This window comes from Denticeps clupeoides, chromosome 7 (assembly GCF_900700375.1).
Source record: "Denticeps clupeoides chromosome 7, fDenClu1.1, whole genome shotgun sequence".
In the NCBI taxonomy this organism is placed as follows: Eukaryota; Metazoa; Chordata; class Actinopteri; order Clupeiformes; family Denticipitidae; genus Denticeps; species Denticeps clupeoides.
The window spans coordinates 2,058,724-2,073,446 of record NC_041713.1 but is presented as its reverse complement, the minus strand read 5'-3'; the positions used below and the strand labels follow the sequence as shown (position 1 = coordinate 2,073,446).

At 46.2% G+C, this 14,723-nt stretch overlaps 1 protein-coding gene across 4 annotated transcripts in view; it reads right to left on the bottom strand.

Annotated features, from left to right (window-relative positions):
• The window catches only part of asic2 (acid-sensing (proton-gated) ion channel 2), an 82,392-nt gene that overhangs the window by 8,189 nt on the left and 59,480 nt on the right, over nucleotides 1-14,723 (bottom strand). For all 4 annotated transcript variants that reach the window (XM_028985529.1, XM_028985530.1, XM_028985527.1 and 1 more), the window contains 3 exons: nucleotides 5,937-6,087; nucleotides 2,862-2,989; nucleotides 81-231 (listed from right to left, as the gene is read on the bottom strand). In XM_028985529.1, coding sequence (XP_028841362.1) covers nucleotides 81-231; nucleotides 2,862-2,989; nucleotides 5,937-6,087 — 430 coding nt within the window. The remainder of the gene's footprint in view (nucleotides 1-80; nucleotides 232-2,861; nucleotides 2,990-5,936; nucleotides 6,088-14,723) is intronic.

Here is a 14,723-nt window from a genome sequence, read left to right as displayed (position 1 = left end):
ATGGTATCTACAGACGGGGTCCTACTGAACCAATGGTGGGTATTTTAAAGCACTTGTGAAATGTAAATGTGGAAACACACCGGGCATGTGCACCATCCTGCAGTTGCAGTTCTCCACCACGTAACGCGTCTCGCAGTCGATGCGGCACGCCGTCACGCTGTAGACTGGGAAGAACCCGGACGTCAGGGCCGTGGAAACACACTCCCCCCACGGAGGGGGCAGGTACGTCAGCTGCGGGGATGGAGAGAGCAAGCGATTACACTACTTTATTGCACATTTTGCATATTTAGATCTATGACAGGGACCAGTGTGGGAAAGATACTGAGACAGAGTGTTTTTGGTAATTAATAAGAAATTTTATAGAAAAATTACTTTTCTGATAAAAAATATAAATAAAAAAAAAGTGAAGTGATTGTCACATGTGAAACACAGCAGCACAGCACACGGTGCACACAGTGAAATTTGTCCTCTGCATTTAACCCATCGTCCTGAGTGAGCAGTGTGTGGGGACGGATACTTTGCTCAGTGGCACCTCAGTGGCACCTTGGCAGATCAGGATTGGAACCGGCAACCTCCTGATTAGGGGGCTGCTTCCTTAACCGCCAGACCACCGCCGCCCCAGTTCGTTTAGCTGGTTTGGGCAACTTTTTTTATGTTGACGACATTCGTTTTTGCCTTAAATGCTTCCTCAGGATAACCTCTCTCTCTGGTGCAGTTTTCTGCGTGTCGAGCTGCAACACCCCCGGCTCCCCCCTCCACCTCGTTCCCGACTCTCAGCTTTTGATTCCAGGTTTAAACCCCGTGAGACGGATTAAGTCGGCGGAGTGAAGTTCGTTTATCCGGCCACGCCGACGGCTGGATGCGGACGGTGATTCAGCTCATCCCAGGCTTAATGTCGAACCTTAATGGGCGTAATGGAGAGTGGCGCGCGATGCCTGGCAATCAGGAATGGGGTGCCGAGTTGTCACACCGCTGTGGGCCATGTTACCCACGATCCTCCTTGCCAGGAGGAGCTTCTCTCAGTGGGTTTCATCACCTCACCTCCCTCAAGAAAAGCAGACTTCATCCTAAAACTGCATTTCTACTCAATCAGCCGTGTCTGGTACTCATCAGCTATGTGGGCTCGTCCTGTTTAACAATTAAATTTATTTTCTGAACTGCAAGTTCACATCCAACCATGAGTAAAGGAATCTCTGAGACAAAGACTATCTACTCTCAGAGTGCTGCAAACACACAGATAGATTCAACCCCTGCTGCGTAAAGAAAAGAGAGGAAAGAAAGGAATTTTAAGCAGTCACTGTTAGTCTCATACACACACACACACACACACACACACACCACATAAGCAGTGATGCTTCAGAGCTTATTCTGTTCCCAGAGGCTAAAGCTGCACTGGACTACAGAGACTACAGTTAGACCAAAACCCCCCTCCTGTCTGTCTCTCCGTCTGTCTGTCTGAAACACAAACACACGTAAAACAGGAGTAGACAAAGGCGGGGAGATTTCAGTACTCTGAAGAATGCTGTTAATATAAATGCCTCAAATTATCCTGGTGAGTAAAATTATTTACATTAGCAGCATTTACCAGACGCCCTTATCCAGAGCGTCTTACAATCAGTAATTACAGGGACAGTCCCCCCCTGGAGACACTCAGGGACACAATGGAAGTAAGTGGGGTTTGAACCTGGGTGTTCTGGTTCATAGACGAGTGTGTTACCCACTAGGCTACTACCACCCCATTGGTGAAAGTGAAGTGAGTGTCATTGTGAATTTTTGTGAATTGTGGGTATGGGTGAGCTGATATGGGTATGGGTAAGTATGAGTGGGTTTGGGTGAGCTGATATGGGTATGGGTAAGTTTGAGTGGGTATGGGTAAGTATGAGTGGGTTTGGGTGAGGTGATATGGTTATGGGTGAGTACATTTACATTTACAGCATTTATCAGACGCCCTTATCCAGAGCGACTTACAATCAGTAGTTACAGGGACAGTCTCCCTGGAGCAATTTAGGGTGAAGTGTCTTGCTCAGGGACACAATGGTAGTAAGTGGGATTCGAACCCAGGGTCTTCTGGTTCATAGGCAAGTGTGTTACCCACTAGGCTACTACCACCCAGTATGGGTGAGTTGATATGGGTATGGGTAAGTATGAGTGAGTTGATATGGGTATGGGTAAGTATGAGTGGGTTTGGGTGAGTTGATATGAGTATGGGTAAGTATGGGTAAGTATGAGTGGGCTTGGGTGAGTTGATATGGGTATGGGTAAGTATGGGTAATGAGTGAGTTTGAGTGGGTATGGGTTAGTTGGTATGAGTATGGGTAAGTATGGGTAAGTATGAGTGGGTTTGGGTGAGTTGATATGAGTATGGGTAAGTATGGGTAAGTATGAGTGGGCTTTGGGTGAGTTGATATGGGTATGGGTAAGTATGAGTGGGAATGAGTGAGTTTGAGTGGGTATGGGTTAGTTGGTATGAGTATGGGTAAGGTATGGGTAAGTATGAGTGGGTTTGGGTGAGTTGATATGGGTATGGGTAAGTATGAGTGGGAATGAGTGAGTTTGAGTGGGTATGGGTTAGTTGGTATGAGTATGGGTAAGTATGGGTAAGTATGAGTGGGTTTGGGTGAGTTGATATGGGTATGGGTAAGTATGCATGGGTCTAGGTGAGTTGATATGAGTATGGGTAAGTATGGGTAAGTATGAGTGGGTTTGGGTGAGTTGATATGAGTATGGGTAAGTATGGGTAAGTATGAGTGGGCTTGGGTGAGTTGATATGAGTATGGGTAAGTATGAGTGGGTATGGGTGAGCTGATATGGGTATGGGTAAGTATGTGTGGGTTTGGGTGAGATGATACAGTAAAACTCACCCGTTGCTCCTGTGTAGCAACAAAAGTCTGGAATCCCGGCGCCACACCAAAGCCCAGTTCGTGAACAAACGGAGGTTCAGCTTGACTGTGGATCTGCACTCGAATCCCAGCTTCAAATGCTGTCTCTTCTGTTCAAAACACACACACACACACACACACAGGACTTATGTATTATGCATGTATTAATTGTTAATTAACCATCCCCAGTTAAATCAGCAATGTGAAACAGAAAATGGTAGAAATACAACAGCTGTATTCATACACACTCGACTATCTGTGACCACAACCATTTTATGATGATTGCGTTGCCCCTCCTCTGCCTGCGATGCTCTCTGTCTCCCTGATCTGCACGGTGCTGCATCAACATGAGCAAATCAATAAAGGCAGCCTGCAACTCCCAAGTTCAGGAACAAGTTCAACGGGAAAAATAATTCAAATCTCACATCGACGTGGACATTCAGAATATTGACTTTCCAGAATAAAAGATGCTCAGTACGAAGTGAAGTGATTGTCATTGTGATACACTGCAGCACAGCACACGGTGAAACGCGTCCTCTGTATTTAACCATCACCCACCATGACAGGCGCCCGGGGAGCAGTGTGTGGGGACGGCACCTTGGCGGATTGGGATCCGAACCGGCGACCTTCTGATTACGGGGCCGCTTCCTTAACTGCTATGTCACCACTGCCCCGATTCCCCTCCAGCTGCATCCAGCCTCGGTTCCACGAAGCTCAGAGCTCGAGGTTGAAGCTCTCCGTTAGCATTTTATCTTTTAATCCCCATCAGACCAGGAAGGTCAGTCACTGTCTAAACAAGTCAAACATGAAGAGGGACAGTAGCCTACTGGGCAACACACTCACCTCTTAACCTGGGTCAAACCCCACTTACTACCATTGTGTCCCTGAGCAAGACACTTAACCCTGGTGCCAAGTCACTCTGGATATGGGCATCTGACAAATGGCATAAATGCAAATGAATCGGCATGGGTTTTTATAATTCCCTTAAATAAGATTTGGCGAGATCATGACTGGCCTTTTAGATGTGGCCGAGGACAGAGGGGGACAGAAACTGAGGAGATATGATCGCTCTGGTGGTGAAAAGATGAGAAGGAAAATCAAAGAGAAGCTCTCCCCTTTCATCAGTATAATGCATGCACTGGAACTGTCTGTGTGTATGTGTGTGTGTGTGTGTGTGTGTGTGAGTGAGAGAGAGAGTGTTTGTGTGAGTGTGTTTAACTGTCTCGGCTATTTTCTCTGTAACAGAAGAATTAAGCCAAAGACAGCCCAGACTGATAAAAAAAAGTCCAGAAATACAGTGTGTGTGTGTGTGTGTGCTGCAGACAGTCTGGGGTCTCTCCCTGTTCATTAGATCAGATACCAAATCTACACTGACTGCAGATCCACCGTCAAACTGACACGGCCCTGCCCCGCCCACTCTGCCCACCTCCGTAAAAAAATAAAATGCCGAGACGCCTTTGATCAAACCCATGAGAGACACTCGTGGTATCTTTTCAACTCCACTTGACCCCCCCCCTCCTCTCTCTCTCTCTCTCTCTCTCTCGCTGGAGATGCTGATCCAAAGCCTTCAGCTCCCACTTCAGCGCAGCTCCTCTGCAGAATCCGAGACTTCACGTTCCCTGAGACCCAATGACACCAGCAGAGGGTCACGGGGACGAGGGAGGTGACGTCATCAACCCCTCGCTCAGATCACGTCGCCTCATGCGGATGAACAGTCGGAGAAGAGCAAACAAGGTGAGATCTCCAAGCCGGTTACTCTAAATTAAAGATGAACGTCTGTTTTTTTATTTCCTCCGGTGGTCAGCTGGGCTTTCAGCGCAGTAAACAACGGCAACCATAAAACCGACACTTCACAGGGAAATGCTCGGCATGACAGATGAGATTCTCCTGCATGGAGAAGAGGAGTAGTGGGCCAAAGGAGGACAGAGTAATGTTTCACCAGGTCGCTGCAGATGAGTGCAGGCCCTGAAAATTCAGTTGGCGACACCAGAGTCACCAGCAGTCACACATTTCAGATTATTCCAAAGATCATATTAATTCGCTCGGTCACATATGCTGTTGATACCCAGACGTCGGTGCAGTAGAAGAAATGGTGAAGATGGATTCTCATAGGATAGCTACAAAGGCCAGATCAGGCCCAGGCCACCATGGATGCCAGCACATAATTGGTGACATTTACCACTATTGCTTTGCAATGATGCTTAAGCCTGTTCTTCATCATCGTCACCATCATTGCAAAGTCTACAGGCCTTTGTACATAAGACAGCAGAACCCAGAAAACTGTCACTTCTGGACAGCCCCGCTTTGCTCATGGCTCTCCCAGCCCCTCCGGGGTCCTCAGCGCTCTGCAGCAGTTCGTGTGAGGACACGCTAATGAGTGCGCAGCCGAGCGAAAGAACTTCCTTCTGGAACTGAAGGTGAGAAAAAGGAAGTGGCTCACGTGTGAAACGGCGTGAAGAACCGTGCTGGTTGCAGGGGATGGAGGAACTCGAGCAGTGGAGACAGAAAGCAGAGTCGGCCACTACATTACATTTACATTTACGGATTTTACCAGATGCCCTTATCCAGAGCGACTTACAATCAGTAGTTACAGGGACAGTCCCCCCCTGGAGCAACTTAGGGTTAAGTGTCTTGCTCAGGGACACAATATAAGTGGGATTTGGGTCTCCTGTTTACCCGCTAGGCTACTACCACCCTACAGCTCGCTTTGCTGAGCTTTGGTGACGAACACTGTCACCGCGAAGCGTGTTTACTGGAGCTCAGCTGCTAATTGCGGACAGTGGATGCGGCGAGTGTCCCTGGCGACCAAAACCCGAACGGAAAGACGTCTCTCGCAACTCCACCCAACGGAAAACATTTAGAGAACATTTGAAATGCAAATCGGGATCCCGTTCCTTTGCGGTGCAGTTAATGAAGTCGGTCGCTAGGCTACGTGGGCCGGAGCCCTGATGTAGTGTGAGCTCAGGGACGGGGCACACTTGCCTCATTACGATGGAAGACCTGAAGAAGAATCGTGCTCTCCTAGGTCTGCGTGTGTGTGTGTGTGTGTGTGTGTACCTGTCTCCCCCCACACAGGCAGATATTCATCCTGCTGAATGTCCAGCATGATCTCCAGGCCGTTCCCAGTGCCGCCCTTCATCGTGGTTCTCAGGGTTTTCCCTTCTTCTGCTGCGTTGAACATGTAACACTTCCCATAACGAGTAAAAACCTGCAGAAAGACAAAAAGACATGGTGTCAAAGAGAGAGAGAGACACCGAGCAAATATTGGTCACCGTAAAAACATTCCACGGCTGACATCACTGGGATTTTACTAACATTTGTAAGTTCTGATTTGATCCTTGTTCTACGTTCTGATTGAGACATATGCCGGAATGTTCCCGTTTGGCTCTCCAGGTAACATTCTCATTTGGGACTACAAGAACGTCCCACTTACAGTTCTGAGACACCAAGAGTGCTCCGTAATGTCCTCTCAATGCCGCTCAACAGAATTTACTCCAGTAAAATGTTTCTAGAACCGCAATTCAAAATTCGCAATTCACAGTTAACTGCAATTCACAAACTACAGTCTTTCAGACTACAAGAGGACACCAGCGTGAACAAGATGATGATCAGATGATGCCATAGTGGGTAAGAATCAGAATACCACAGAAGACTTACTAATCAGAAGACCACAAAGTCACAGATTCAAACCCCATTGTGTCCCTGAGCTTGATGCCTAACCCTGAGTGTCTCCAGGGGGATGGTCCCTGTCACTACTGATTTTAATGTGCTGTAAATGTAAATTGAAGATTGTAAACTTGCTTCCTTTAGCTGGGAAGATGCTCCACTGGTGGGCAGGCTTGAATTGACAATGAAATGACCTCTGATGGTTAACCTGAAATGTAGGAAACACAGTGGGCCCTCAGCCGCTTATTTCATGGCCCAGGGACAGAAATAAAGCCCATCACTGCTGTGTAATGGCGTGTACGAGGTGTACACACACACACACACCTCTTTTATCCACAGTCAGTAGGGGGCTGATGGGTAGATAGACTCCAAAAAAGACAAAAACATCATAAATGCACGAGTATTTTCAAATGGAGTTTTGATTTGTAATATTCTTCTGTCTGATGAAGTCAGACAGGATCTCATTGCTTTCAATGGCAGATGATGCACTAGTGATAACCATGGCAATAACAACGGAGAGTTAATAAAAATAAAATCTTCACAATGCATGTGAACACAGATCTCAGTTTGTTTTCACAGCAGAGCTAGAGTCGCAGAAATAAAAAAGGTGAATTAGAACCATGATCACAGTCGTCGCTCTAATTTGTCGGTCCCACCCCTTTCTCCCTCTCTTTTCCTGCTTATCACCTCCCCAACAGTGAACTGCAGAAGCTGATCTGTGTTCATCATGTGGTCCCAATTAAACCTGTGTCCAGATAAACCATGAATCCATATTCAGGTTCCTACAAAACACATATCATCCAGAGGTCCTTATAAAAGCATCATTCAGAGTTCACGACAAAAAACACACACATCATCATCATCATCATACAGAGGTTACTACATAATACATATCATCCAGAGGTCCTTATAAAGCGTCATCCAGAGTTCACGACAAAACACAAATCATCGTCATAATCATCATTAAGAGGTCACTACAAAACACATATCATCCAGAGGTTCTTATAAAGCATCATTCAGAGTTCACAATAAAACACAAATCATTGTCATCATAATCATCATCATACAGAGGTTCCTACAAAACACGTATCATCCAGCGGCCCTCATAAGGCATCATTCAGAGTTCACAACAAAACACACACATCATCATCATCATCCAGAGGTTACTACATAACACATTATACCCAGAGGTCCTTATAAAGCGTCATCCAGAGTTCACGACAAAACACAAATCATCGTCATAATCATCATTAAGAGGTCACTACAAAACACATATCATTCTTATAAGGCATCATTCAGAGTTCACAACAAAACTCACAATCTCATCATCATTGTCATCTAGAGTTTACAACAAAACACATATCATCCAGAGGTCCTCATAAAGCCTCCTTCCAGGTTCATACAAAAACATCATCCAGTGTTCACCATACAACATACACTGCTGCACTACCAGCACCATTGTCTATTTCAGAAGCAGCATTAGTGTCTCGTTTCATTTCAGCGCCTAAGGGTCCATATCTCTGACCTTCACAGATACATGTCTGACTAATACAGGCTCTGATAAAGAACAGATTTCATCAGGACAATCCACTGGCTGTCTGGCTTTCCAGTCTCCATTCACTGATCCGAGATCAGATGGTCTCTACGGAAACGGAATGTGGGCAGGACAGAGCTGATTCCGGATCAGTATGTGTGTCAAACACACAGATGTGGATTAGCAGCACCCAGGGCCTCCATTAATATTCATTGGGTGTCACTGTCCTGCTGCGGGAGGGTTTAAAGAGAACCGAAAACACACACACACACACACACACACACACACACAGCCTAATTGTGCTTTTGTCTGCCCAAGCCATCAGTTTCTTTATAATTAAAGACAGTGAAACACCACACTGTTGCATCACAGAACTGAGACGACTGCCAATTAGTAGCAGAAGTGAATGTGCCAGAGAGAAGTAGAAATAATAAGAGAACGGAGGAGTCTGGAATGTGTAGCGGTGCGACCCAACCTCATCTGATCAGCAGAATGTCACCAAGACACATATATTAGCATAAGCCTATGCTGCAGCGAAATGGCAGGGATTTGCACTTCGCACACGTTCCCATACCAAGATTCTGTGAGAGGTTTCAACTGGCTCCGCCTCCCAAACAGGCTCAGCAAATCAGCATCAAGGTGTTAACTGTGTTAGACTACCATACAAACCTCTAGTCAGTCACATCTCTTCTCCCACTGCAGGATGGAGGTGTTGAAATCGCGATGTAGACGTGGACGATTCTGCATGGATGGATGGATTACATCATAACTGCGTTGCCTGCTGTTTTTCTAGTTAAAAAGTAGTGCCGGTAGTGACTGTGGCGGCCGCTCCGAGTCGGAGTTCGGCCTCGTCCACACAAATGTTCAAAATGAATGGCATACATGTTTTTAAGCTGTGTTCCACTGGCATTCGTTTGATGCTATTTACATTTACGGCATTTACCAGACGCCCTTATCCAGAGCGACTTGCAGTCAGTAGTTACAGGGACAGTCCCCCCCTTGGAGACACTCAGGGTTAAGTGTCTTGCACAGGGAGACGATGGTAGTAAGTGGGGTTTGAACCTGGGTCTTCTGGTTCATAGGCGAGCGTGTTACCCCGCTAGGCAACTAACACCCATGTTTAACGTTTAGTAGGATTTTGACAGAAAATGCCTGTGTGGGCGCTTTGAAAGGCAGCCTGCGTTCAGTCTGTGCTCACCTGACATCACGAATGGCAGAAACTCTCATCTCACTGGCGTACTTGAAAACATCACGCAGAAGAGCTGCAGGGGTGCATCGTGATGCGTCGATAATCGGGGCATTGATAATCATAATCGAATCCTGAGACCGGTGAAGGCTCACACCTGTACCTCGGGAGTATGGGGTGTTGAGTCATTACAGGCAGCACCCAGGAAGCCTGGACATGTGTTGGTTCCTTCATTTGTGGGACTTATCGCTGTCTGCCTCATGGTCAGACCGATGGATTATTGCTCTCTGTTCTCCTTTCATCTCCCCCGGCTTTCATCCTGTTCTCTGTCGCTGGGCTCCCTGGTGGGCCACACGGGTCAGAGGTGGGAGAGGAGGTGGAGAGAAGATTACAGAAGAAAAGGGGAATGAAAGACATTGATGGGACAGAGGAGTGAGAGACTTGAATCAGAGTTAGAGGAGAGCTGTGCACGTTAGGGAAGTAAAAATTAAAATATTGGTCAGTGTTCAGCTGTCGATATGCTTTTGCAGCATCAATATTATCTGATATTTTAACTGGACAGGTCTTGTATGTAAGGCCTAAAACAACCGAAATAATATAAATACAATAAGAAAAGATAATAATACCTTAATTTTGAAATCACCTTAACGCCTGCATTAGAAGGTATGATCTATGTTCATGTGCATGATCCAACGTTCTAGCTGACATCTGGTCCAGAGCAAGGTGCTCCATGACAGTACCTCGATTTTCTTCTGCCAGGTTATTCCAGCTGACTGTAGTGACCAATTGCATTTCCATCACATGACTTTTACACCATTTTCTAGTTTTGCCTTTATGACCTTAAACCAAACCAGCCAGAAAATGTGTTGCCCATTAAGCCCATTGAGACATACTGTATGGGATTATGGGCTATATGATAAATAAATGTTGTTGTTGTTGTATTGTCTTCTGACATTGGTTCGATTCAGGAACCGGTTCGATAATGAGCAGTTACGTTTATCCATTCATATCTCAAAGTGCTGCTATATAAATGAAAATTCTGGAAATGCCCAAGACCTTGTTTTGCATGTTCCACAGGTCTCGTTTGACCACACATTTTCACCAGAATAATGATTGGGGAACGAGAATCTGATTCCACTGAAGGAGAAATGGAGATGGAGCTTCCAAAACCCAACATGCACGGACAATAGAATCTGTTCCTGCTCTACTGCTGAGCTAGATGGACTGATACGAGGAGTGAAAGAGATGAAGGGGGAGGGAGAAAGGGATGAAAAAGCTCATGAAACGACGAGAAGCTGCACAGCGAACGTTTTTAAAATCAAAATGCTAGTTAAAATGGGCCTGGTGTGAGGGGATGAATAATACAGGGGCATGGCGGGGGGTAAAATGAAGCTGAAACGCACACACACAATTACAGAAGCACTAAAATGATGTAGCTAGTCAGAAAAAGTAAAAAAAAAAGCTGTCCAACAGCCAATCAGGAGAGAGGAAAGGAGTCTGAGCTTGACCATTTGACGTCAGGTGGCTAAAAAGCAGTCCAGACATTGGAGATCGCTAAACGTCCAGTTCAGATACTGATGTCCAATACACTATTTCTGTCTTTCCACCCTGTATCTAGCTGCTGCTCGTGCTGTGCTGCTACCACGGCAACAGGTAACCAGGGAATCCGTGCATCACAGGCGCCGGACGGCTCTCGTATCGTCTTAAACGGCACCACTCTGACTCCGACAGCTCACTGGTCAAATACTGTTCACACCTGGATGCCACTCATGGCTTGTGGGTAATGGGTCATGTGCAGGTGACTGACCCCGGTCAACAAGCACCACGGTGTCACCGTGGCGAGACAGCTCTACCGCGGAAGGTTCCGAGCAGGGACAAGATTAAACATGATGTTAACATTGGAAAGACTGCACAGTTAACAATGAAAATTAACGCACTGCTACACATGTTTGTGTGTGTGTGTATGTGTGTGTTACGTTGTGTCACTCTGTCTAAGACCATCTGAAAATGCCAATAAGCTTCTCCTGTTGGCATTTAGAGGCGTTTAAGGAATAAAAGGGAGAGAAGGTCACTGCTGACAGCACTGAGCGGTCATTACAGCACAGTACACAAAATAACAGTACTGGACGGAGCTACACACACACACACACACACACATCACCATGCACACACTCCGTGTATGTTAACACCATGTACACACACCACATCCATACACACCAACAGACACTGCACATCTGAAAATGCACACACACACACGTAACATTTACATTACATTTACAGCATTTACCAGACGCACTTATCCAGAGCGACTTACAATCAGTAGTTACAGGGACAGTCCCCCCCCTGGAGACACTCAGGGTTAAGTGTCCTGCTCAGGGACACAATGGTAGTAAGTGGGATTCGAACCCACGTCTTCTGGTTCATAGGCGAGTCTGTTACCCACTAGGCTACTACCACCCCGTAAAGACTCGTACTACCACTCACAGAGCAACACGTACACACTCACTCTCGAATTGTCATTAGTTCCAAAAACGTGCATCTGAGTGTATACGAAGCAGTAAAACACTCTTAAATGCGCGCGTGTGTGTGCATGTTTGCGAATACGGCAAATGGACCCCACGAGCCAGAGAAACTGCAATTACCTGCACCATTGATTTCTGTTTTCTCACCGTCTCTCCTTTCTTCCTCCAGCCTACGGGCAGAAGAAGTACAATACACACACACTTACACACATACACACACACACACACACACACACACACACACACACACACACACACACACACACACACACACACACTCTGTAATGACAATGCATGCCTTGTTTCTCATCTGCAAACAGACTTTCACGTTTTCCTGCCACGATCCAATGTCAGGCCTGCAGGTGCTGCTTCAGACTTTCATCACGAATAAAATGTCAAATCAACGTTTCTGTCCCGAGACGATTATTAATCATGCGCAGGTGCAGGTAAACACATCAGCCTTCAAAAACCAGTCATCCCGTCTCATAACAAGTCGAGACGCCACAGCAGAACAACCCCACAGCGCTCACAGACTTCTCACCAACTTCCAGAACAATCTGTCGCCACCTCCAATTTCTGCAATAATTGAAGTTCTAGCCGAGATACGGCATGACAGGGGCAGTGGTGGCCTAGCGGGTAATGAAGCAGATTCCAAACCAGAAGGTTGTGGGTTCAAAGGGGCAGTGGTGACCTTGCGGTTAAGGAAGCGGCCCTGCATTCAGAAGCTTGCCGGTTCGAATCCCGATCCCCTTGATTAAGGTCCCGTCCCCACATGCTGCTCCCCGGGCACCTGTCATGGCTGCCCACTGCTCACTAAGGTAATGCAGAGTTAAATGCAGCAGACACATTTCGTTGTGTCACCGTGTGCTGTGCTGCAGTGTTTCACAATGGCTTCACTTTCACTTCATTTACAATTTAACTGTCTGGCTGTAATCTTAAAGGTCCCCTGACTTAGTGCAGCCGTGGTGCAGAATTACAATGAGATTTCCCAGGACGCGCCGTTTCACCGTCTGTAGCTTCAAATGCTAATGAGGAGGAGAGAGGCGGGATGAGGAGGAGAGCGGCCAATAGAGGTCCTGTTGGCTTTTTTTTTTTTTTTTTTCAGAAAAAATAACACGGTGGTCCTTCAGAGTCTCATGTGACTGAACTAAAACTGCAATACACACGTTTGGAAGCCATGACGGTCGGTTTTATGTTTTAGGGAAGGGGTGAGAAATTGTCTGGCCGGAAAAAGCGTGAGAAACGGGAGGCAACTTTTCCCCTTATGACATCATAAGGGGACAAATTCCAGATGCGACCATCTGAGCTGCAGCTCTCTGAACGGTGAAACAGAACGACCAAAACGCTCTTTACACCTATCGCCATTTCACGCCACTGCAGGACTGTAGACGGGCTCGGGGGAAGTTGTATTAATGTTAAATAATCTCACAAAGTCACATTTTCATGTCAGGGGACCTTTAAGTAAGCTAAATTCGAGTTTTGTAAAAGGCTACACCTACAATGAATTCAATCCTGGAAAATATTTATATAGTAATAAATAGATAAATTACATTTCTGTTTGCTGCTCTGCTTTGTGCATGTTTATTATCTTTTTATATGCTCTCACTGTAAAAAAAAAAAACTGCATCTGGGGAAACTGTATATGATTGGCAGGTGTCAGGGAACCAGAAGGCTTCCGGATCCTCCATGCGAGCTGGGACATCTATAGAAAGTGAAAAGGAAGTGATTGTCATTGTGAAACACTGCAGCACATGGTGCACACGGTGAAATGTGTCCTCTGCATTTAACCCATCACCCTGAGTGAGCAGTGGGCAGCCATGACAGGCGCCCGGGGACCAGTGTGTGGGGGCGGTGCTTTGCTCGGTGGCACCTCAGCGGATCGGGATTCGAACCGGCAACCTTCTGATTCTCTGTATCGATCCAATTTTAGTATATGTGCAGCACATATAAAACCACAACTGATCATGATTCAGGAACTTCAGCAGAAGGCAGCTTTTTTTATTGTATTTTATTTTACTAGGGATGTTATTTTTATTTGTATTCAGTGTAGATGCCTTTTGTGTCTGTTTGCTGCTGCTGTGACAAAGAAATTTCCCAGGCTCGCATTAATAAAGTAAATCGAGACGAATCAAATCGATTACTGGCTGAGGTGAAGAATCCGTGGGAGGTTTTTGAAGATTTTGTTGAATTCAGCAAACAACTTCCTACAAGAAATGACAAGTTACAAAATGCACTCACAGCTACTAAATTACCCATGATCCTTCACTTGCACTGTTCAGTAGACGCAGTGCGTAGGAAAGCCATTGCAAAAAGAGATCAAAATATTATAATTCTGTTCATAAATATAAATAGAAACAATTCCAACAATCAGCTGAGCATGTAATAAGTACAGCAGGCCAAAAAACTGACGATGATGGAGATGCTGATTCAGCAGCAGAAACGCCAGTCAGGAGGATTATCCTGTTCCTTCGCATCACTCGTCATACCTCCACCGCCAGAACAGAGACGTCGACCACCACGTCCATCCATGTCCATCCACGTCCAACCACCCGGTAAAACATTTCAGCTCAAGCTTCTCGCCTGCCTCACCCTCCACAGGCTCTTTGATGTTCTACTGAGGGCATTTCCCTTCATCACAGCAGGCGTCTGGAATGTTCTCCTCTCACTGACAGGTACTGAACGCAGGATGAGACATGATTTAAAGCATTCGTTCTCCAATCAATGCTTTTGAAGACATTCAACGAGTTCAGAGATGTCCTTTTATCCCAGGATGACCTCGAATTGCCCCTAAACAGATTTCTCCCTTGTAATTGATTGGTGGAGAGCCATTACAGCACGATCTCTCGGGTAAATGGATAGCAGCTCACGCCACCACTCAGGTCCACAGGAGGACGGATGAGCTCCTTCCCTTCCGATTGGACGATTTATCGAGGCCG